Source organism: Simochromis diagramma, unplaced genomic scaffold (genome assembly GCF_900408965.1).
Source record: "Simochromis diagramma unplaced genomic scaffold, fSimDia1.1 OVJJ01000557.1, whole genome shotgun sequence".
Classification (NCBI taxonomy): domain Eukaryota; kingdom Metazoa; phylum Chordata; class Actinopteri; order Cichliformes; family Cichlidae; genus Simochromis; species Simochromis diagramma.
The window spans coordinates 1560127-1585449 of record NW_024387156.1 but is presented as its reverse complement, the minus strand read 5'-3'; the positions used below and the strand labels follow the sequence as shown (position 1 = coordinate 1585449).

The 25323-nt window shown below is 44.5% G+C and overlaps 1 protein-coding gene across 2 annotated transcripts; it reads right to left on the bottom strand.

The window, feature by feature from the left end:
* Positions 1–62: 62 nt before the first annotated feature.
* On the bottom strand, positions 63–23694 carry LOC120744212 (condensin-2 complex subunit H2-like). Of its 2 annotated transcripts, none has more exons than XM_040048423.1 (19): positions 23679–23694; positions 8172–8284; positions 7664–7765; positions 7527–7588; positions 7371–7449; positions 6250–6401; positions 6011–6162; positions 5750–5883; positions 5563–5646; positions 5262–5325; positions 5086–5187; positions 4950–4994; positions 4774–4844; positions 4522–4633; positions 4343–4435; positions 4183–4232; positions 3881–3982; positions 3642–3791; positions 63–275 (listed from the first exon to the last, which is right to left on the bottom strand). In XM_040048423.1, the coding sequence occupies exons 2-19, from the start codon at positions 8277–8279 to the stop codon at positions 153–155; spliced, it is 1785 nt and encodes a 594-aa protein (XP_039904357.1). In that variant the 5' UTR covers positions 8280–8284; positions 23679–23694; the 3' UTR covers positions 63–152. The 2 variants fall into 2 exon arrangements, with proteins under 2 accessions (XP_039904357.1, XP_039904356.1); XM_040048422.1 differs by lacking the exon at positions 23679–23694 and adding an exon at positions 9057–9160 and having other exon boundaries at positions 8172–8283.
* Positions 23695–25323: the final 1629 nt, after the last annotated feature.

Genomic DNA, 25323 nt, shown 5'->3' with positions numbered 1-25323 from the left:
CGTGCGTTTTTGTTTTTTGGCTTCTTGTTACCATCAGATTTTCCCCACAGACACAGAGTGCAGACAGTGACAAACATTTTATTACAAAAATTCAATAACATTGATCATCGATTAAACGTTACATGATGATGTCAGAGCGGCTTGTGCTGCATTCAGGCCTTCAGCGTGGCAAATCTGTCCGTCGCTCTGTGCGTGCTTAGTAGAGTCAGAGCCATTGTGTCCAAACTTCCCTCCAAACCGGCACAACTGTCGATCTCCACCGTGTAGTCGTTTGCCTGCAGAAGTAGAGAGTCATGATCAGCAACCAATCAGCTGCAGCCATCCATCAACAGGAAGTGAAGACTCATCAGAACAGACTTTAAACCTTCTGACTGTGTCACTGATCAATAAAGTGATCAGACAGCTGTTCTGTTATTGATCAGCGAGCTCATCAGACTCTCATCTGTCTTTAACCAGCTCAGAGGATTTAAAGAAATAAAAGCACCACTTCTGTCATGGAGGATTTTCAAAATAAAACTTCAGAATAAAACCACCAGACTGATCCAGTTTCCTGTCCTTACCTTTTTCACAGTAAAACCCCTAAACACACACCTTGCTGTTCACTGGAATGAACACAGCTATGCACGATAGGGGTGGGTTTAAAAAAAAAATTTAAAAAAAAATCAATTATTCTATTTAAATCGATTTCAATTTGAATAGTGTATCAATCCATTAATTCCTGAATCAATTTTTAAATATAAATGTATTTGCCAGAAACACCAGAATCTCAGGTTAAAGCTCACAAAACTATTTCAACCACTGCCAAACAGTTAAAGCAAATGGTAAATGGCCTTTATTTATATAGCGCTTTACTAGTCCCTAAGGACCCCAAAGCGCTTTACATATAATAATAATAATAATAATAATAATACATTTTATTTAAATAGCGCCTTTCAAAGCACCCAAGGACACTGTACAACAGATAAAAAACTGGAAATATACACAATGATAAAAATAGAGATAAAAGTTAAAACATACAGAAATTTAAGAATAGGCAATTTTAAACAGATGAGTTTTAAGGGTGGACTTAAAAAGAGAGAATGAGCTAATATTTCTGAGGTCCGGGGGTAGGGAATTCCAAAGTCGAGGGGCAGTGCAACTAAAGGCCCTCCCTCCCATTGTGATCAGACGAGCAGAGGGAACAGAGAGAGAAAGAGAAGATGAAGATCTGAGGCAGCGGGATGGGAGCTTCATCTGTAATAAGTCAGAGAGGTACGGTGGAGAGAGAGAATGAATAGCCTTGAATGTATACAGAATTATTTTAAAATGGATGCGAAATTTGACCGGGAGCCAGTGAAGTTGCTTCAGGATTGGGGAGATGTGGTGGGTAGAAGAAGTCCTAGTAATAATACGGGCAGCAGAGTTCTGGACACGTTGGAGCTTGTTGATAGATTTTTGTGTGAGGCCAAATAATAATGAGTTGCAGTAGTCAATCCTAGAAATAACAAGATTATGGATGAGAATGGCAGTGGCGTGAGGTGTGAGGAAGGGGCGGAGGCGATTAATGTTACGGAGTTGGAAATATGCTGCACGTGTAATATTATTGATATGCGAGTTAAAGGATAATGTGCTATCGAGAATGACACCCAAGCTTTTCACAGAAGGAGAGGTAGGGACCAGCGAGTTATTGATGGTGAGAGAGAAATTGTTAATTCTGGATAGCAGTCGTTTGGTGCCAACCAGAAGAAGTTCTGATTTATTGCTGTTGAGTTTAAGAAAGTTGGAGGAGAACCAAGAATTAAGTTCAGCTAGACAGAGGATGAGGGAGGGTGGAGGAAGAGTAGAGTCAGGTTTGGTAGAGAGATAGAGCTGGGTGTCATCGGCGTAGCAGTGGAACTGAATATTATATTTACGAAAAATATGTCCGAGTGGAAGAAGGTAAATGATGAAAAGAAGGGGCCCGAGGACAGATCCCTGGGGCACCCCAGTGGATAAAGGAGAAAGCTGAGAAGTGAAGGATTTTAATTGAATGAACTGAGTGCGGTCAGATAGGTATGATTTAAACCAGGCTAGTGGAGTGTGAGAGAGACCAATAGAAGCTAATCTGCTAAGGAGAATGGGATGAGAGATGGTGTCAAAAGCTGCACTCAGATCAAGAAGGATAAGGATGGAGAGGAGACCAGAATCAGCTGCTATAAGAAGGTCGTTTGTTATTTTTATAAGAGCAGTTTCAGTGCTATGTAAAGGACGAAAACCGGACTGGAACTGTTCGTAAAGGTTATTATCAGTTAGGTGAAGATGGACTTGTGAAGCAACTATTTTTTCCAAGGATTTTTGAGAGAAATGGTAGATTGGAGATAGGACGAAAATTATTAAAGTTATTGGGATCTAGACCAGTTTTTTTCAGAATTGGGGTAATAGCAGCAACTTTGAAGGAAGCAGGAACAGTTCCAGTGGTGAGTGAAGAGTGAATAATAGCAGATATGAGGGGTCCATATCCAGTCATCCACCCATTCACACACATTCACACACTGGTGATGGCAAGCTACATTGTAGCCACAGCCACCCTGGGGTGCACTGACAGAGGCGAGGCTGCCGGACACTGGCGCCACCAGGCCCTCTGACCACCACCACCAGTAGGCAACGGGTGAAGTGTCTTGCCCAAGGACACAACGACCGAGACTGTCCGAGCCGGGGCTCGAACCGGCTGAGCCGGGGCTTGAACCGGCAACCTTCCGATTACAAGGCGAACTCCCAACTCTTGAGCCACGATCGCCCCAAATGAGAGCAGGTAAACGGCACATGCGGACATGCTGTCGTTGCTAAAAGCTGACATCTCACAAGTTCTGAAGCTGCAGGTTTCGTCACTCTCTGACCAAAATTCATTGAACCGGCAGCAAAAGAAGATCCAAACTATGCTCTATGTTTGAAAAACATTGTCATGAATTCCCTCTTTTGTGCCCAGGACAATAAAAACTACACTTCCTGCACAGCTGCCTCTCTGTGTATTCAGAGACCACCTCTGATGAATTCTCACAAGTCTTAGCTTTGTTTTTAATGCATACATATGTATATATACTGATAAAAGATCAGAATTAAAATATTTCTGAGTCTAAATCAAATTGAATCCAATCAGTTATAGAAATCAGTGACGATACCCAGTGCTAATGGTATAGTGGGTCTAAACAGAGACTGTATATAAAAGATGGACATGGTGACATCATCTACTTCTGTATAAAGCCTGGATATTTTGTGTGGTCCCATGGTAAAAGCTCCTGACACTAATTGGACCAAACATGTTGTTTTATTCAGTTCGATGGGATGACCTCATCAGGAAACATTCAGCAACAGAATGTTAAACACCTGCAGCGCTGCACTCATCCTTGTACCGAACTGTGTGTGCAGAGCCGTAACTATGACACCAGATTAACGTATCAATACTGCAGTTTATTGTTTATGCTTTTTAGAGAATTCATCATCATTTGATGACATCCCTGACTGGAACAGGTGACGTTCACTGTTTGGGCAAAACTAGTCACAAAACGCGCAAAATGCCTCCTTTGGATTTGAGCGTGCTCAGATCATTAAAGTAAGTGTGGTCTGATGTGTGTGATCTCTGTGCTGTTATTGGTTGATCGCTGATGTCTGTGCAGATGTTTTACCAGCTGCAGGGAGGCCAGCAGGTACTTTGAGGCTTCAAAGTTGTCTAGACCATGAACGATGGCTGCAAACGTTCTGCGGCATCCAACGCCGCTCAGCGCTCTCACGATGCGGTCTCCGTAATCATGGATGTCAAATGCTGGGCGTTCCTCCTGGAAAATGGAGAGGCGGGGTTTAGAGTCAGAAGGGGTTTGAGTCAGAAGTTGGGTTAATTTACTGGATGGGGCTCAGCAGGTTTTACCTGCAGTGCCAACTCAGGGCGGATCTTCTCCTCCCAGTCTTTGACCCTCCGAGACAGTGCTGTCTCCTGAGTGTAACCACGACTGTTTACCACTAGCTGCTCCTAAATCCCACACACAAAAGGTTAATCAACTTCCTGCTATTCAAAATAAAAGCTTCACCTTCTTCATGACGGAGTTATAAGTAGTTTGATTTTTCTGATCATGGGTAGCTTCTAGCAGTAGGAACAAACCTTACAGGCTCCAAGTATGATTGATCAGAATGTACTGAACATTACTGAAGATAATAATATTGATCACTGACCACTCGCAGCTTCACCAGATCCTCGTAACTCAGTTCATCTCGGTGAGCTTCTGCGGACACAAACAGCATCAGATCATTACACACGTTCCACTGTTCCTGTATCGATACTGAACTGATTGAACTGATCGATCAGTTTCAGTCTGAATCTGAAGCATTTTACCAGGTGAAATGTGCTCCGGGCCACCCAGAAACTCGGCTGGGACGTCATTGGGAAAGGCGTCGTGCTCGTTGTCCGAGGCGTCATCATCCCCACCTTCAGACAGACATATCAGGCTTTAACGCAAACACACTCAAACAGCTTTTATGACCCTGAACTCAGACCAGCACTAAGACTGTTACCCAGCAGGTGCTGTCTCAACTCTTCCACAGGCTCCTCCCCCAGTTGACCAGGCCCCACCCCCTCTGGCTGTAGGAAGGTCCTCTTCAGGTCCTCGTCAGACATCATCACTCCCTGAGTGACATAACAAATGTGATAGTAATGAGTCATAATCTGACAATAACACTGACCCTGATAAAACGACCTGAACCGCAGCTGATGTCACTGCTGACATCACTGTGATGTCAGCATGGATGATGGTGTGTGCGTCTTACGGCTCTTCTGTTGATCCTCTTCTGATTTTTGAGTTTGTCTTTGATCGTGCTCAGGTAGATGTAGTTGAGGTCTGAAAAACAGGAAGTCTTAGCTTCATTTAACAGGAAGTATAAATTCAACTCTTCGGATTAAAAGTCTTTTTCTGGACACAGAAAAGTTTTTAGCCTATTGTTACCTGTAAATGTGGGTCCATTTTTCAACTTGTGCTCTGGAGGGTCAACTGAAACAAACAAACACAAAAAGGAAGTGACATGTTAACAGATAATGGGTCCATAGGAAGAACATGAGTGCTCCAAGCAGTTTGTTCTTACAGGTTCCTCTGAACCAGCTCCTGAAGTCCCGAAGGAAAGCGGCTCGTTTCCTTTTCCTCTTCCCGCAGTCGTCCAGCCCGTCGGGAACTCTGTAGCACTTCCCTGCAGAAGACACAAAACTCTGTAAGCACCTGCAGACTGAATACTGAAACACGCCACGCGGTCCCCATAGTTACCTGGTTTCAGTGGTTTGTCCTCCTCAAGCATGGCGTATGGGTCATGGAACGCCCAAACATTCACCTGAAGAAAAAAAAAAAAAAAAAAGATGTTTCATAATGAAGCCTCTAGTAAAAAGGTCAAATTTAATGAATCTAGTTAGAAAACAAAATGAGGAACCGGAGCTTTATGAAAACTATTTTTTTCAAAATAAAAGTACTGTTGTGCTTTAAGTTTGTGAGATTTTTGACTAGGGGAAAATAAACGCTCCTGTGGCGAACACTGAGCTGCAATCTGGGGGATTAAAGCAGATTAACGTACAGCAGGAGGAATCGGCTCCTCTCTCCTCGGTTTGTTGGCTTCCATCTGTTGCCTCTCTCGGATCATTCGACCATCACTCGGAGCCTGAAACACACCAACGACACTGAAGTTACACAAGGAGAAGAAGAAGATGAAGAGGTGGTGGCTGAAACTGTTCTGTGATTCTAACAGGTGAAATCTCCTCCACCTGCAATCTGTCCACATGCTCCTCCTCCTGCTCCATGTTGTCCAACTCTAAGGGGAGGAAATTGTCTGCTGCATCGCCTCCACCCTCCTCAGCATCAGCTCTGCCCATTTCAACATCCACTGGAACCACAGCATCTGAGCCATGAAGGTCAAAAGTAAAAAAATCAGAAACCAAAGTAATGAAAGTCAAGAAGAAAAAAAAAGGGGATAAAAGCGGGAGGAAATGTGTCATGAAAGACTGAACAGGTGAAGTGAGGTGTACCTGGGGGCTGGGTCTCTAGTTGAGCGAAGTCACTGTGAGGCAGGGAAGTGGAAGCAACTGATCTGAATGTGAGCAGGATCATGTCGCCCTCACCTGGGACGAACAGGTTGATCCTGAAGTCCTTCTGACTGCACAGGATCTCACCTTTCACACTGACACACAGGCATAGAACCAGGTGAGACCTCATCATCGGGGAGCGAGGCTTAGCTCTGATTTAGTTGCTGTGCGAGATCACTGACCTGATGAGGGGCAGTTTCTTTTTCTCTTGGGTTTCAGGTGCAATCAAAGACTCCGGAGGAAGAGGCGGCACGTCCACAGTCTGAATCAAACTCACCGTGTTGGAGTCAGACCTCTCAGATCGGTCCGACACTTCCAGGTCCAACGCAGAAAACTGAAGGACACAAATGATGTTACTCATTTACACCCGAGCACACCTGACTTTGACAGGATAAAGAGTTACAAAAAAGGAGTAAAAATAAAAAGGCAAAAATGACACAATACAGATTTAAAAAGAATTTCTGTGAAAATCTGAGGTCAAAGTTTATTTTATTTTTTATGATTAAAGGTTGAATCTGAAAAATCTAGATCATTAATAATAAATAATTAAAATAAAATAATTAATGATCATGATAAAGAATGTTTTAAATTTAAGGTTCTAATTTTTTTAATATTATATGGTCAGTGACTGAATGAAGTGACTACGTTCCCCAGAATGCCCTGTGAGCGTTGTTAGAGAATGGCTGTAACAGTAAAACCTTAACCCTGTGCCTGTTTTCATTCTGACCTGTTAACTCACGTTACCTGAGGGGTACCTCAGGGCTTGGCTCCAGGTCCCCTGTAACTTGCTGTTTATATTCTTGAGCACAGATGCCACATTTTCACCCAAACAGCTTCACACTCAGTGACCTCAGATGCTTCAGTTCCAGCTGACCCTGACTTCTTGTCTGCTCCAGGACCGGACTGTTTCTACAGCTCGGCTCACTCTGCAGTCTCTGAGGGTTAAAGAAGGCCTTGGCTCTGGAGCAAGCTGGCTAATAACATCAGGCTCATAGAGTCAGGTGCTTCCTTTAAATCCCCTCTGAAAACATGTTTCATAGACTTTCTTTGAAGTCTATAAAAATGTCAGATATCAGTTTTGAATTTTTAGAACAGAAACATTTTATACTCCTTTTCCTTGGTGTGGTTTATTTTTGAGTCTAACATCCAGCTCTCAAAGCACTTTATCGCCAGTGTGTTTAAATGAATGAAGCATCATGAAAGCTGAAAATCAAATCAGGGACAAAATGTGACTCTGGAAGTTTGCTCTCAGGTAAAGAACCACCTTTAATAAAAGCTGCCTGGTCTTTTTTTTTTTTTTTACCTCCTCCAAGTTGTCAGCATCATGACTGCTCACTGCTCTGCCATCACCCTCCTGAGACTCTGTTGCCTGCTTGTTGCGTCTGTCGGGAGAGCACAAAGATAATGTGTGAACCTGCAGCAGGAAATCAAACCAGCACGTGGGCGGAGTCACACCTACTTCTTGTTCTTGTCGTTGATGTACTCCAGAGTCTGGAACACCAGGCTGTGCAGCAGCTCCACCTGAAACAGACGCAGATGCCATCACATGACTCCATCACAGACTGGCCGAGGTCATGTGACTTGTGTGTGGCTCACCTTCTTGCTGTAGATGCAGGCGGAGCCCTGGATGAGCAGCGCAGCCTCTGCGAAGTTCAGCCTGGTTTTCCCACCATCGAAGGTGATACACATGTCATCCAGCTGCAGACACACAGACAGATGTTACTGGGCGGAGCTCAGCTTCATTCCATCAGGCTGTGACCGACTGAAATCCCACCTGGATCCTCGTTTGTGTCTCTGTGGATCACCTGAAGCTGCCAGACCAGCCCTTTGTGAATGATCTGAACAATAAACTGACCCAGAGCAATTTGTCTGAAAGGCAGTTGTTACCTTCTAATTGCAGCTCTGTCTTCTTCCGTCTGCATTAGAAGTACTGCAGAGCTTACTGCTAAAACTGACACCTTCTCCGTGCTGCTTTTACTCTTTACAAAGACACCCAGGGAGCCAGACTGACCCTGTAGGTGAGCCTGTTCTGGGGCACGGACCACATGTTTGATGCAGAAGGAAAGCTATCAAAGTAAGAGCCTCTGTGGTATAAATAAATTACCTCATCTAAGTAGTCGTTTAGCTCTGACGCCAGGTCGATCTCCCAGTTCTTTGTGAGCTCTCGGATCGGCTGGAGCAGGTGAGCATATCGGCTCTCTGTGGACTCCATCTCACCTGAAACAGGTAGAACCAGAACAGGCTGTGAATCCTGCGGGGTCTCAAACATCACTCCGTCTTTAAGCAGCTCGTTTCTCTGCAGTGCTCTGAGTTGCAGATGGAACGCTTTCTCATTTAAAACTCAAGCAAAGATTACTTTCATTCAGCCCAAATTTGATATAATAGTAGATTCATAAAAGCCTGTAATGTTGATCAGAGCGCACAGCTACAGCTGGACTGTACATATCGATTTAAGTATCGATTATTAGTTTTCATGGTGAACTCTTTGCATTCACCCGTCCTCAAAATCAAACAAAACTGCGTTATCGCTGCTGTGAATTATATTAAATAGCGTGATAATTGCTACGAGCTAAAGCGGCAAATACTGAAATCAGAGAGGACGAAATCAAACCAAAGTACGTTCAAAAATGTGATTATTTTAATCGCTGTAGCTAAACCTGTGATTAAAAGATAAACTTAACAAATTAACTTATTCTTAATCTAACGCCGAATATACCGGGACATTCCACTGTTTAGTAAACCGTGTTAATTAATCCTCTGTGAGATCGATGTTTACATCAATCCGAATGAAACTCAGAAATGTCAGATTTATCAACGCAATGTGGCGGAGCGTCTAAGCGACTGCAGCTGTCAAAGCTTGAACACTTGGCTCATTTAACTGCTCAGCTTGGTTATTTTTTTTAATAAGAGAAATACCTGAAAATAAGCAGGTGTCGCTAACATGAAGCAGCGACGGTGTTTAAGGAGTAAAATCAGAGAGAAAACTTACCCGATGAACCTGAGCCCAGCTACACCGGGGTAACTGTTTGTAGCCGTTAGCACAACACTCAAAGTACCCGCGTTAAATTTCTTCTTCGCTGCTCTGGTCTGTGTAGCAGCTCCGCGTGCTGCCCCCTGGCGGTGCTATGGTGCGATACAGGCTGCCGGCCGCTAGATGGCAGCGTTGCAGTTTAAAGCAATGACTGTAGAAAACATCTACAGTTTTCTGTAAAACTGTAGAAAACTTCTCCAGTCATTGGTTTAAAGAAACTGGGCGAGCTGCTGCCTGCACCTTGGGATCCGTTTATAAGAAATACAGATGATTTGGCATGCGCAAAACAGCGCAAGAGGAAAGCCAAGTCAAATAGTGAGAATTTGGACTCCATATTTCATATTTATATTTGCAAATATCAGGCTAAAGCCATATTCATTCATTGGACTTATTTTGTAATATCACAGAATATTTAAACCCCTGTTTTATATTTGTTTATACATGATAACAAGTTAAATAAAACCCTGTGCTACACGACTGGTGTAGGATTAAAGGTTAAAGAATCCTAAGCAACAAAACAACAACAAAAACCAAAATACTTAATGAATTAAGTAATCAGTAAAAATGATCACAAGCTGTTTGGATAATCTTTTAGAAAAAATAAAACCATGAAGTGAGAAGTCATAATACTGTCGTGAATGTGTGCACTCTTCCTCATCTCACTCTTCTGGTGATCAGTGCGAACACAATGGTCGTGTCCAAATTCCTGGACTGCATCCTCCTGAGGAAGCATTAGTATGAATTTGGACACGACCGATGAACAAATCTGCCCCTTGAGAACACCCCCTGTGGAGCAGGAAGTGCACTGAGGGAGGTCTCTGCTCTCTGAGCCTGAAATTCCTGCTCCAGACCACACTCCAATCCACCAGCAGGTGAGGAGGGCAGGAAGAGTATCGAGCCAGAATAAAAGCCCTCGTGCAGACAATCAAAGCCATGTGAAAGACACATAAGAAAGTGGTTTTCTTGGTTCCACCTGAGTTCAAATGTTGGTTACCTGCATGAAACAAAACAAGCAGTGAGCGGAGCCATGCTGCCGTGTGCCATGACAGCACACCGCTGTCTGAACTCTGACCATCACAAATCATATCTGCAGATGGAAACATGATGAGATTTCCTCTGCACACAGATCTGATTTCAGGGCCCTCAGTATGTGTGTGTGTGTGTGTGTGTATGCATGTGTTTGTAACTCTTCCTCCACACATGAAACCATTTTTTTGTTGTGATTTAATAAAACTTTATTTACAAAAACAGCAGGTGATGTCATTAAGAAGCAATAATGATGATGATGATGATGGTCCTCAGGAAGCCTCCTCTTCATCCTGCAGCAGCATTAGTGAGTATTATTAGTCTGAGAGGACAGCTGTAATTAATGCCTCTGAGAGGAGGATGACGGGGCAGCAGGAGCTAAATTTAACACTCCTAATTCAAGCAGCCGGATTTCTAATCCAGGAGACGACGCCCTCCTCCTCCTTGTCTTTCCTCCTCAGAGGTGTACATGCTGCTCGGGAGTCCCACTGTTTTACTTTCCCAACAGAGACGAGACGACAAAGGATGCAGACTGGCGGAGAAACGTCGTCACGGCCCAGGAAGAACACTTCTGGAAAACATCTGGCCACATGTGATTATGAAGAATAATCCTCCGATAAACTCAGAGAAAACAATGCACGCAGCGGTTTCCCAGCAACACCCCATCCCCATCGCACTGCGCTCCTCTTCATCGTTATCTCTTCCACTGGAGCACCAACAGATTACTGAGATGCCAGCAGCTGCACGCCGTTCTTAACCCAGCACAAAATGTCTCAGAAAAGCTACAAACTAACAGGTAATGCTGCTGTGGCCACAGCCATCCTTTACATACAGTCTTTGGCTAATAACACAGAGCGTCTGTCAGAAGAAGGTGTGACTCTGCAGCAGAACATCCTGGACTCAGCTGCAGGTGAAGCTGAGCCATGTGTCGCAGTCATATTTTGCCTGCTGCGCTCCATCACACCTGCAGCAAGAGTGAGCACAGAGACTCCGCCCCCACAAACACCACCGTGTGCACATCACCTGATAAATAATGGTGTCAGCACACAGGTAAAATCTAATCAGCATTATAATAATAATCATTCACAGTTCACAGCATGTTAACCTGAACAGCTGCAGTTCCTCTAACTTCCACCAGAGGCTCCCAGCCTGCATTGTTATGGGCGTGGCCTCTTTGACTGACAGGTGGATGGTGACACAGGCTGCTGCTGATTCACCAGAAACCCAAGGGTTACATCATGTCCATCTTAAATATACAGTCTGGTATCTAGAACACGTTCCACAGCAGGAGGAGGAGTCTGCACCTCTGACCTTCAAACACCTGCCATGGATGAAGAGACAGCGCAGCGAGCGGCTTGAGTAAATGAGGAGGTGTGAATCTCAGCAAGTGAGTGGAGTGAAAGATCAGCATTCTCCTCCTCCTCAAAGGTTACACCAACGCTCTACCCGCTGTACTCTGATTACTGATGGAACAGTTCTGTAAATGGACTTAAAACAAAAGTTTCAGTTAAGAAGTCTGTGCAGGGTGAGACTGCACGGCATGCCATTGGACGTCAGTCCTGTTATTTTAATTCCCATTGATGAGAGCATGGGGTGGGATCAGTGGTTTAACTGAAGTATTTTATGTGTTTTGGGTTTAAATATTGATCTTTGACTTCAAAGTTTCAGTCTCTGTCTTCTTCTGCAGGTTTTCAAATATTAATGTAGTGATTCCAGTGAACCAGACAGCTCATAATGAGCCAATCAGGAGGCTGAAAATCATACCAAGGGTTTTCTGCACTGCTCAGATTAATTCATGATGTCCTCTGATTTGATTTCATGTTGTTTGCGCTGGGTTGCTCCAGTTACGCTCAGGCTGGTAGTTTTTGGTGTGTGGTTTGCAATACAAACATCACAGGGAGGATAACAAGGAAGAGGTGAACTCAGTCACAGCCAAAAACCAGAACAGGAAAGAAGACATAAAAACACCACCAAACACCAAAAACCCTTCAAAATAAGACACGAAGTAAACGAGGAAACGGGAAAACAAACTGTGTGAGGCTTGGTCCTTACACTGGAAGTGTGAAGCACAAGTGTACAGATGGTGAATTTTCTCCAGAGTATAATCCAATCAGATATCTGCACTTCTGCCTCTTCGACCTGCGCCTTAAAGTCTAGAAGAAACAGAGTGAAACATGAAGCCTGCACTGATAGAGAACAGATACAGGGAGTGCAGAATTATTAGGCAAATGAGTATTTTGTCCACATCATCCTCTTCATGCATGTTGTCTTTACTCCAAGCTGTAATAGGCTCGGAAAGCCTACTACCAAATTAAGCATATTAGGTGAATGTGCATCTCTGTAATGAGAAGGGGTGTGGTCTATGACATCAACACCCTATATCAGGTGTCCATAATTATTAGGCAACGTCCTTTCCTTTGGCAAAATGGGTCAAAAGAAGGACTTGACAGGCTCAGAAAAGTCAAAAATAGTGAGATATCTTGCAGAGGGATGCAGCAGTCTCAAATTGCAAAGCTTCTGAAGCGTGATCAGTGAACAATCAAGCGTTTCATTCAAATAGTCAACAGGGTCGCAAGAAGCGTGTGGAAAAACCAAGGCGCAAAATAACTGCCCATGAACTGAGAAAAGTCAAGCGTGCAGCTGCCAAGATGCCACTTGCCACCAGTTTGGCCATATTTCAGAGCTGCAACATCACTGGAGTGCCCAAAAGCACAAGGTGTGCAATACTCAGAGACATGGCCAAGGTAAGAAAGGCTGAAAGACAACCACCACTGAACAAGACACACAAGCTGAAATGTCAAGACTGGGCCAAGAAATATCTCAAGACTGGTTTTTTCTAAGGTTTTATGGACTGATGAAATGAGAGTGAGTCTTGATGGGCCAGATGGATGGGCCCGTGGCTGGATTGGTAAAGGGCAGAGAGCTCCAGTCCGACTCAGACGCCAGCAAGGTGGAGGTGGAGTACTGGTTTGGGCTGGTATCATCAAAGATGAGCTTGTGGGGCCTTTTCGGGTTGAGGATGGAGTCAAGCTCAACTCCCAGTCCTACTGCCAGTTTCTGGAAGACACCTTCTTCAAGCAGTGGTACAGGAAGAAGTCTGCATCCTTCAGAAAAACATGATTTTCATGCAGGACAATGCTCCATCACACGCGTCCAAGTACTCCACAGCAGTGGCTGGCAAGAAAGGGTATAAAAGAAGAAAAACTAATGACATGGCCACCTTGTTCACCTGATCTGAACCCCATTGAGAACCTGTGGTCCATCATCAAATGTGAGATTTACAAGGAGGGAAAACAGTACACCTCTCTGAACAGTGTCTGGGAGGCTGTGGTTGCTGCTGCACGCAATGTTGATGGTGAACAGATCAAAACACTGACAGAATCCATGGATGGCAGGCTTTTGAGTGTCCTTGCAAAGAAAGGTGGCTATATTGGTCGCTGATTTGTTTTTGTTTTGTTTTTGATCTCAGAAATGTATATTTGTGAATGTTGAGATGTATATTGGTTTCACTGGTAAAAATAAATATTGAATTGGGTATATATTGTGTTTTTGTTAAGTTGCCTAATAAGTATGCACAGTAATAGTCACCTGCACACACAGATATCCCCCTAAAATAGCTAAAACTAAAAACAAACTAAAAACTACTTCCAAAACATATCAGCTTTGATATTAATGAGTTTTTTGGGTTCATTGAGACATGGTTGTTGTTCATATAAAATTATTTCTCAAAATACAACTTGCCTAATAATTCTGCCTCCCTGTATGAAAGCCCAGCAGTAACACACAGTTACTCTAAGCTCTGAAATCAACTGGAAGAACTCAGATGAACATAAAAGCATTATGGGAAATTATTTTCTAAATCTAAATCGATACTTTTGCCAAAAGAATAAAAACAGAAGAAATCCAGAAATGTGATCGCAGTTGAACAAATTGCTGTTTTATTGTGTGTATGTGTGTGTGTTTCACATCTTCACTGCAGTCCACATTCATCAGCTGTCTTGAATGGCTCAAACTGACCACGTGCAGATGAATATGAGAATGCTGAGGTCACGACTCTCCTGTCATGCATACTGATTGGCTGGGAAAAACCCATCAGAGTTAAACCTGCTCCCCGTTTTCACCCCAGTTTCCAGCTCTCAGCCAGCAGCTGTGAGATTGGACGACAGCACGGCTCACCGGTCCCCTCCCTCCCTTTTAGCTTCCACAATCCACTAGGAGCAGCGCTGATGGATCATGAAACACACACAAGCTCATCAAACCACAGTGAGTCTCTCAGGCGTTTAGAACCCTCTGTTTTTGACACCTGTCAGGATTGGGTAAGGTGTGACTCTATTGGCTCAGAGGTGCCGTTGTTGCTGCTGACCTCGCGGCGTACTCTCTCAGAAACACAGGTGCAGCAGGAGTTGTGCAGGTATCTCTCAATCCAGCCCCAGAGTACTAAAAGTAAAACTGAACACCTCCACCACGGAGGAGGAGTCTCACATCAGTTTATCTGCAGGAAAACTCATTAGCAGCAATTCAACTTTCAAAATAAGAGCATGAGGTTTCTCAAGGGATGTTGTGTTGCCCACGTGGATGAAAGTAAAACCTGAGCTGCCCTCAGAGAGAAGTCTGTGACTTTCAGACTGTGCTGCAACTAAGCCGTGATGGTATCTCAGATCACAGAACACAAAATGGTTCAAAGCCATATCAGTGACTCTCATATGATGCCTTTATTCACAGGTGAGCAGTAATATTTTTAATTCATTGTACTTTAATGTACATATATCAAAAGACCAACAGACTCCTGCTATGCTGCTGGGAGTGTGACAGCCTAATCCAGGTCCAGACCCCAGGATCTAGAAATGTGTTTAACCTGAGCCTATTACAGTGTTCACTGCATCATTCCATTTTTACGCTGATCACCACCTGCATTCATGTATATATCTACCTGCTTAGTACTTTTAATTTTAATTTTTATGTTTATTTAAGTGTTGTTCTGACAATATGTTTTGCACTAAGTACTGCAGCAATTTCCTAATGTTGTAAACCTGCTCAACATTTGGCAATAAAACCCTTCTCTGATTCTGATTATGAACCTTGTTGCAGGGGAGCAGCAGCTGTTTGACTTGTTGCTGACTCAACTCCATGTATTTTTATGGTGGTTGGTTGTGCTGCTTGTCTCTGTGCTCATTTAGTGTCAGATCCACCAGGCTGGGAAAACTTCGGGGTGGTGGTCCAGCTGCTGTGAGACATCGGCAAGCGCTGTTTACATGTGGAAAACAGGTGTGCTGTAGTGAACACGGTCTGATCACGCCTGTTTAATCAGCAGATAATTCGGAATGAAACAAAGACACATGTAGGTGTCACCTCATCGCAGTGATCTGACACTCTGATTGGACCTCTGTGGAGCTTGAAGTCCTGGAACTGAAGGGAATCCTGGACTCTGATAAAGGTGAGATGGCGCTCTGGCTATTAGCTTCACCAATGTCTTCAGGTTTCAGGCTCCTGGAGTACGTTTCCCAGAGTACCTCACCTTTCTTCTGTGCTGTAACATCAGCAAGATCTCCAGGTTTCTTCCTCAGGTGGAGTTAGCGGTTAGTGAGTAGATTAAAGTCCGCCAGCTGACATGCAGTGGGTTTTATAAAAATATGATGTTGTGTTCTGGGTCATGACCTTTTCCCCTTGCTTCTGTCTCTGAGAGGAAGATGGATGTACTGATGGAGTCACAGCTGTATCCCATCTGAGGAAGGCAGAGGAGGATGACGAAGAGGTGAGGCAGAGGATGATGGAGAGAGAAAACGTCCGACTTCTCTGCCGCGTCTGTCTGCGAGGTGAAGGATGGAGGGAGCGGGTGAAGGGATCATTCCCTCGCCAACGAGCCTCAGCAGGCTGGAAAAATGAGCGCTGTCCCGGGAAACTCCTCCGCTGAGCTCGGATCGGCCACCCCCGGCTCGTTACTCAGATCGGCTATTCAGCCAGACCGAATGAAAAATAGTCCCATAAAATCCAGATAGCTGAGAGTGTCAGCAGAGAACAGGAGAAAGTTTGACAGATTTGATTTAAACTTCTGTTAAAAAAGAATCTTTTGTTATTGAGAGACTTTGATCTGGGCTCGCTTTAAAAAGAGAACTTTTTTGGTTTATCTCCGATGACACGCAGAGATCTCTTTTAAACCTTGAGCCAAAGAAGAAGACACCTCTTCCTGTGTAATGTGTTGCTCCTGAGATGTCCCAACAGGGCCTCTGTACATGCTACATACAGTTTCAAACTTTCTCCTCCTTCGCTCTCTGAGCTCACCACGTATTTTAGTTCCAGCTCATTGGCCACTGTAATGACCCGTCCTCGCGGCCGTCTTTGCTTGGCTGCTGCTCGTTTGTAAATGTTGTTCCTGTCAGCCGCTCTGGTCTGCCTGCTATTGATCTGCCTGCTCGTTTGGACCTGCTTACTAATCAGCGTCGCACATTACAGACGCACAGAACTGATTAGTGAGTTCACCACCACACACAGAGCAGCTTGCTTTAATCAGCTGTTTCAAGTGTGCTCGCTGTTTCTGGATTAACTCTGTGATGACGCAAAAACAAATGATTCTCAAAGCAAACAGCTGATGTGAACCTGCTGAAGCCAGTTGTTTCACATGTGAAGTGGATTTTATCTGCCCTGACTCTGGTGTTTCAGATCTACTTCAGTTTGAATTTCTCAGTGAGTTTTGCTTATCTCAGCCATATACTGAGGTGAGATCCTGAAACGAAACAAGCAGAACTACTAATCATTCGATCATTCATGAATCGTTTCTCTTACGCTAAAATCCCAACTACCACAGAGGCCAAGCAGCTCTGATGGATGGATGAATGATGATGGGTGGATGGATGATGGGTGGATGGATGATGGATGGCTGAATGGATGATGACGGATGGATGGATGATGGGTGGATGGATGATGGATGGATGATGCATGGATAATGGATGGATGATGATGGGTGGATGGATGATGGGTGGATGGATGATGGGTGGATGGATGATGGATGGCTGAATGGATGATGGATGGATGATGGGTGGATGATGGGTGGATGGATGATGGATGGATGATGGGTGGATGGATGATGGGTGGATGGATGATGGATGGCTGAATGGATGATGACGGATGGATGGATGATGGTGGATGGATGATGGGTGGATGGATGATGGATGGATGATGGGTGGATGGATGATGGATGGATGATGGGTGGATGGATGATGGATGGCTGAATGGATGGATGGTGATGGATGGATGGATGAATGATGATGGATGGATGATGGATGATAATGGATGGATGGATGAATGATGATGGATGGATGGATGAATGGATGATGGGTGGATGATGGGTGGATGATGATGGATGGATGGATGAATGATGATGGATGGATGATGAGTGGATGGATGATGCATGGATAATGGATGGATGATGATGGATGGATGGATGATGACAGATGGATGGATGATGGGTGGATGGATGATGGATGGATGATGCATGGATAATGGATGGATGATGATGGTGGGGATGGATGATGGGTGGATGGATGCTGGATGGATGATGGGTGGATGATGGGTGGATGGATGATGGATGGATGATGGGTGGATAATGGAGGATGAGGATGGATGGAGGGATGATGACAGATGGATGGATGGATGGATGTGTGTCGTGTGGTAAAATATGTTTGTCTCACAGGTATTGTTCGCTTCGTTATATTAGAGCCTGTGATGTTGTAAGTAAAAAATCGCAAGCACTTTAATTAACGAGCAAACTATTCCATCTCTCCATTATTTGCGTAACTTGTCAGCGCGTCAGGCAAACAGGCAGGCTCCTCCCCGGCCTGTAGCGACTGTGGAAGTCGCTAATCTGTAAAAGCCTGGATATTGTGTGGGTCCCATGGTAAAAGCTCCGACACTATGGACCAAACATGTTGTTTATCAGTTCGATGGGATGACTCAGCTCAGGAAACATTCGAGCAGCAATGTTAAACACCTGCAGCGGCGCGCTCATCCTTGTAACCGAACTGTGTGTGCAAGCCGTAACTATGACACCAGATTAACGTATCAATATGCAGTTTATTGTTTATGCTTTTTAGAGAATTCATCATATTTGAGGACATCCCTGACTGGAACAGGTGACGTTCACTGTTTGGGCAAAACTAGTCACAAAACGCGCAAAATGCCTCCTTTGGATTTGAGCGTGCTCAGATCATTAAAGTAAGTGTGGTCTGATGTGTGTGATCTCTGTGCTGTTATTGGTTGATCGCTGATGTCTGTGCAGATGTTTTACCAGCTGCAGGGAGGCCAGCAGGCTTGAGGCTTCAAAGTGTCTAGACCATGAACGATGGCTGCAAACGTTCTGCGGCATCCACGCCGCTCAGCGCTCTCACGATGCGGTCTCCGTAACATGGATGTCAAATGCTGGGCGTTCCTCCTGGAAAATGGAGAGGGCGGGTTTAGAGTCAGAAGGGGTTTGAGTCAGAAGTTGGGTTATTTACTGGATGGGGCTCAGCAGTTTTACCTGCAGTGCCAATCCAGGGCGGATCTTCTCCTCCCAGTCTTTGACCCTCCGAGACAGTGCTGTCTCCTGAGTGTAACCCACGACTGTTTACCACTAGCTGCTCCTAAATCCCACACACAAAGGTTAATCAACTTCCTGCATCAAAATAAAAGCTTCACCTTCTTCATGACGGAGTTATAAGTAGTTTGATTTTTCTGATCATGGGTAGTTCTAGCAGTAGGAACAAACTTACAGGCTCCAAGTATGATTGATCAGAATGTACTGAACATTACTGAAGATAATAATATTGATCACTGACCACTCGCAGCTTCACCAGATCCTCGTAACTCAGTTCATCTCGGTGAGCTTCTGCGGACACAAACAGCATCAGATCATTACACACGTTCCACTGTTCCTGTATCGATAATAGACCTGATTGAACTGATCGATCAGTTTCAGTCTGAATCTGAAGCATTTTACCAGGTGAAATGTGCTCCGGGCCACCCGAAAAACTCGGCTGGGACGTCATTGGGAAAGGCGTCGTGCTCGTTGTCCGAGGCGTCCATCCCCCCACCTTCAGACAGACATATCAGGCTTTAACGCAAACAACTCAAACAGCTTATGACCCTGAACTCAGACCAGCACTAAGACTGTTACCCAGCAGGTGCTGTCTCAACTCTTCCACAGGCTCCTCCCCCAGTTGACCAGGCCCCACCCCTCTGGCTGTAGAAGGTCCTCTCAGGTCCTCGTCAGACACATCACTCCCTGAGTGACATAACAAATTGATAGTAATGAGTCATAATCTGACAATAACACTGACCCATAAAACGACTGAACCGCAGCTGAGTGTCACTGCTGACATACATGTGAGTCAGCATGGATGATGGTGTGTGCGTCTTACGGCTCTTCTGTTGATCCCTTCTGATTTTTGAGTTTGTCTTTGATCGTGCCAGGTAGATGTAGTTTGAGGTCTGAAAAACAGAAGTCTTAGCTTCATTAACAGGAAGTATAAATTAAACTCTTCGGATTTAAAAGTCTTTTTCTGGACACAGAAAAGTTTTTAGCCTATGTTTACCTGTAAATGTGGGTCATTTTTCAACTTGTGCTCTGGAGGGTCAATGAAACAAACAACACAAAAAGGAAGTGAATGTTAACAGATAATGGGTCCATAGGAAGAACAGGAGTGCTCCAAGCAGTTGTCTTACAGGTTCCTCTGAACCAGCTCCTGAAGTCCCGAAGGAAAGCGGCTCTGTTCCTTTTCCTCTTCCCCCGCAGTCGTCCAGCCGTCGGGAACTCTGTAGCACTCCCTGCAGAAGACACAAAACTCTGTAAGCACCTGCAGACTGAATACTGAAACACGCCACGGGTCCCCATAGTTACCTGTTTCAGTGGTTTGTCCTCCTCAAGCAGGGCGTATGGGTCATGGAACGCCCACATTCACCTGAAGAAAAAAAAAAAAAAAAGATGTTTCATAATGAAGCCTCTAGTAAAAAGGTCAAATTTAATGAATCTAGTAGAAAACAAAATGAGGAACGGAGCTTTATGAAAACTATTTTTTTCAAATAAAAGTACTGGTGTGCTTTAAGTTTGTGAGATTTTTGACTAGGGGAAAATAAACGCTCCGGGTGGCGAACACTGAGCTGCAATCTGGGGGATTAAAGCAGATTAACGTACAGCAGGAGGAATCGGCTCTCTCTCCTCTCGGTTGTTGGCTTCCATCTGTGTGCTCTCTCGGATCATCGACCATCACTCGGAGCTGAAACACACCAACGACATGAAGTTACACAAGGAGAAGAAAGAAGATGAAGAGGTGGTGGCTGAAACTGTTCGTGATTCACAGGTGAAATCTCCTCCACCTGCAATCTGTCCACATGTCCTCCTCCTGCTCCATGTTTGTCCACTCTAAGGGGAGGAAATTGTCTGCTGCATCGCCTCCACCCCTCAGCATCAGCCTGCCCATTTCAACACCACTGGAACCACAGCATCTGAGCCATGAAGGTCAAATAAAAAAATTCAGAAACCAAAGTAATGAAAGTCAAGAAGAAAAAAAAAGGGGATAAAAGCGGGAGGAAATGTGTCATGAAAGACTGAACAGGTGAAGTGAGGGGTACCTGGGGGCTGGGCTCTAGTGGAGCGAAGTCACTGTGGGCAGGGAAGTGGAAGCAACTGATATGAATGAGCAGGATCATGTCGCCCTCACCTGGGACGAACAGGTGATCCTGAAGTCCTTCTGACTGCACAGGATCTCACCTTCCACACTGACACACAGGCAAGAACCAGGTGAGACCTCATCATCGGGGAGCGAGGCTTAGCTCTGATTTAGTTGCGGTGCGAGATCACTGACCTGATGAGGGGAAGTTTCTTTTTCTCTTGGGTTCAGGTGCAATCAAAGACTCCGGAGGAAGAGGCGGCACGTCCACAGTCTGAATCAAACTCACGTGTGGAGTCAGACTCTCAGATCGGTCCGACACTTCCAGGTCCAACGCAGAAAACTGAAGGACACAAATGATGTTACTCATTTAACACCCGAGCACACCTGACTTGACAGGAAAAGAGTTACAAAAAAGGAGTAAAAAAAAAGGCAAAAAATGACACAATACAGATTTAAAAAGAATTCTGTGAAACCTGAGGTCAAAGTTTATTTTATTTTTTTATGATTAAAGGTTGAATCTGAAAAATCTAGATCATTAAAAATAATAAAATAAAATAATAATGACAGATAAAAATGTTTAAATTTAAGGTTCTAATTTTTTTAATATTATATGGTCAGTGACTGAATGAAGTGACTACGTTCCCAGAATGCCCTGGAGCGTTGTTTAGAGAATGGCTAACAGTAAAACCTTAACCCTGTGCCGTTTTCATTCGGACCTGTTAACTCACTTTACCTGAGGGGTACCCAGGGCTGGCTCCAGGTCCCCTGTAACTGCTGTTTATATTCTTGAGCACAGATGCCACATTTTCACCCAAACAGCTTCACACTCAGTGACCTCAGCTTGCTTCAGTTCCAGCTGACCCTGACTTCTTGTCGCTCCAGGACCGGACTGTTTCTACAGCTCGGCTCACTCGCAGTCTCTGAGGGTTAAGAAGGCCTTGGCTCTGGAGCAAGCTGGCTAATAACATCAGGCTCATAGAGTCAGGTGCTTCCTTTAAATCCCCCGAAAACATGTTTCATAGACTTTCTTTGAAGTCTAAAAAATGTCAGATATCAGTTTGAATTTTTAAGACAGAAACATTTTATACTCCTTTTCCTTGGTGTGGTTATTTTTGAGTCAACATCCAGCTTCAAAGCACTTTATCGCCAGTTGTTTAAATGAATGAAGCACATGAAACTGAAAATCAAATCAGGGACAAAATGTGACCTGGAAGTTGCTCTCAGGTAAAGAACCACCTTAATAAAAGCTGCTGGCTTTTTTTTTTTTTTACCCTCCTCCAAGTGTCAGCATCATGACTGCTCACTGCTCTGCCATCACCCTCCTGAGACTCTGTTGCCTGCTGTTGCGTCTGTCGGGAGAGCACAAAGATAAGGTGTGAACCTGCAGCAGGAAATCAAACCAGCACGTGGGCGGAGTCACACCTACTTCTTGTTTGTCGTGATGTACTCCAGTCTGGACACAGGCTGTGCAGCAGCTCCACCTGAAACAGACGCAGATGCCATCACAGACTCCATCACAGACTGGCCAGGTCATGTGACTTGTGTTGGCTCACTTCTGGCTGTAGATGCAGGCGGAGCCCGGAGGAGCAGCGCAGCCTCTGCGAAGTTCAGCCTGGTTTCCCACCATCGAAGGTGATACACATGTCATCCAGCTGCAGACACACAGACAGATGTTACGGGCGGAGCTCAGCTTCATTCCATCAGGCTGTGACTGACTGAAATCCCACCTGGATCCTCGTTTGTGTCTCGTGTGGATCACCTGGAAGCTGCCAGACCAGCCCTTTGTGAATGATCTGAACAATAAACGACCCAGAGCAATTGTCTGAAAGGCAGTTGTTACCTTCTAATTGCAGCTCTGTCTCTTCTTCCGTCTGCATTAGAAGTACTGCAGAGCTTACTGCTAAAACGACACCTTCTCCGTGCTGCTTTTACTCTTTACAAAGACACCCAGGGAGCCAGACTGACCTGTAGGTGAGCCTGTTCTGGGCACGGACCACAGTTTGATGAGAAGGAAAGCTATCAAAGTAAGAGCCTCTGTGGTATAAATAATTACCTCATCTAAGTAGTCGTTAGCTCTGACGCCAGGTCGATCTCCAGTTCTTTGTGAGCTCTCGGATGCGCTGAGCAGTGGAGCATATCGGCTCTCTGTGGACTCCATCCACCTGAAACAGGTAGAACCAGAAAGGCTGTGAATCCTGCGGGGTCTCAAACATCACTCCGTCTTTAAGCAGCTCGTTTCTCTCAGTGGCTCTGAGTTGCAGATGGAACGCTTTCTCATTTAAAACTCAAGCAAAGATTACTTTCATTCAGCCCAAATTGATATAATTAGATTCATAAAAGCCTGTAATGTTGATCAGAGCGCACAGCTACAGCTGGACTGTACATATCGATTTAAGTATCGATTATTAGTTTCATGGTGAACTCTTTGCATTCACCCGTCCTCAAATCAACAAAACTGCGTTATCGCGCTGTGAATTATATTAAAGCGTGATAATTGCTACGAGCTAAAGCGGCAAATACTGAAATCAGAGAGGACGAAATCAAACCAAAGTACGTTCAAAAATGTGATTATTTTAATCGCTGTAGCTAAACCGTGATTAAAAGATAAACTTAACAAATAACTTATTCTTAATCTAACGCCGAATATACGGACATTCCACTGTTTAGTAAACCGGGTTAATTAATCCTCTGTGGAGATCGATGTTTACATCATCCGAATGAAACCCAGAATGTCAGATTTATCAACGCAATGTGGCGGAGCGTCAAGCGACTGCAGCTGTCAAAGCTTGAACACTTGGCTCATTTAACTGCCAGCTTGGTTTTTTTTTTAATAAGAGAATACCTGAAAATACAGGTGTCGCTAACATGAAGCAGCGACGGTGTTTAAGGGTAAAATCAGAGAGAAACTTACCGATGAACCTGAGCCCAGCACACCGGGGTAACTGTTTGGTAGCCGTTAGCACAACACTCAAAGTACCCGCGTTAAATTTCTCTTCGCTGCTCTGGTCTGTGTAGCAGCTCCGCGTGCTGCCCCCTGGCGGTGCTATGGTGCGATACAGGCTGCCGGCCGCTAGATGGCAGCGTTGCAGTTTAAAGCAATGACGTAGAAAACATCTACAGTTTTTTGTAAAACTGTAGAAAACTTCTCCAGCATGGTTTAAAGAAACTGGGCGAGCTGCTGCCTGCACCTTGGGATCCGTTTATAAGAAATACAGATGATTTGGCATGCGCAAAACAGCGCAAAGGAAGCCAAGTCAAATAGTGGAATTTGGACTCCATATTCATATTTATATTTGCAAATACAGGCTAAAGCCATATTCATCATTGGACTTATTGAAATCACAGAATATTTAAACCCTGTTTTATATTTGTTTATACATGATAACAAGTTAAATAAAACCCGTGCTACACGACTGGTGTAGGATTAAAGGTTAAAGAATCCTAAGCAACAAAACAACAACAAAAACCAAAATACTTAATGAATTAAGTAATCAGTAAAAATGATCACAAGCTGTTTGGATAATCTTTTAGAAAAAAAAACCATGAAGTGAGAAGTCATAATACTGTCGTGAATGGTGTGCACTCCTTCCTCATCTCACTCTTCTGGTGGATCAGTGCGAACACAATGGTCGTGTCCAAATTCCTGGACGCATCCTCCTGAGGAAGCTTAGTATGAATTTGGACACGACCGATGAACAAATCTGCCCCTTGAGAACACCCCTGTGGAGCAGGAAGTGCACTGAGGGAGGTCTCTGCTCTCTGAGCCTGAAATTCCTGCTCCAGACCACACTCCAATCCACCAGCAGGTGAGGAGGGCAGAAGAGTATCGAGCCAGAATAAAAGCCCTCGGGCAGACAATCAAAGCCATGTGAAAGACACATAAGAAATGGTTTTCTTGGTTCCACCTGAGTTCAAATGTGGTTACCTGCATGAAACAAAACAAGCAGTGAGCGGAGGCCATGCTGCCGGGTGCCATGACAGCACACCGCTGTCTGAACTCTGACCATCACAAATCATATCTGCAGATGGAAACATGATGAGATTTCCTCTGCACACAGATCTGATTTCAGGGCCCTCAGTAGGTGTGTGTGTGTGGTGTGTGTGTGTGTGTGTATGCATGTGTTTGTAACTCTTCCTCCACACATGAAACCATTTTTTTGTTGTGATTTTATTAAACTTTATACAAAAACAGCAGGTGATGTCATTAAGAAGCAATAATGATGATGATGATGATGGTCCTCAGGAACTCCTCTTCATCCTGCAAGCAGCATTAGTGAGTTATTATTAGTCGAGAGGACAGCTGTAATTAATGCCTCTGAGAGGAGGATGACGGGGCAGCAGGAGCTAAATTAAACACTCCTAATTCAAGCAGCCGGATTTCTAACCAGGAGACGACGCCCTCCTCCTCCTTGTCTTTCCTCCTCAGAGGTTACATGCTGCTCGGGGAGTCCCACTGTTTTACTTTCCCAACAGAGACGAGACGACAAAGGATGCAGACTGGCGGAGAGAACGTCGTCACGGCCCAGGAAGAACACTTCTGGAAAACATCTGGCCAC

Excerpts from the sequence above, each read along its gene's own strand:
- LOC120744212 (XM_040048423.1), bottom strand. The coding sequence starts at position 8,279 with ATGGAGTCCACAGAGAGCCGATATGCTCACCTGCTCCAGCCGATCCGA. Across the intron at positions 7,450-7,526 it reads ATCAACGACAAGAACAAGAA|ACGCAACAAGCAGGCAACAG; the intron begins GTAGGTGTGACT and ends CTCTCCCGACAG. Across the intron at positions 4,845-4,949 it reads AAATGGACCCACATTTACAG|ACCTCAACTACATCTACCTG; the intron begins GTAACAATAGGC and ends CCTGTTTTTCAG.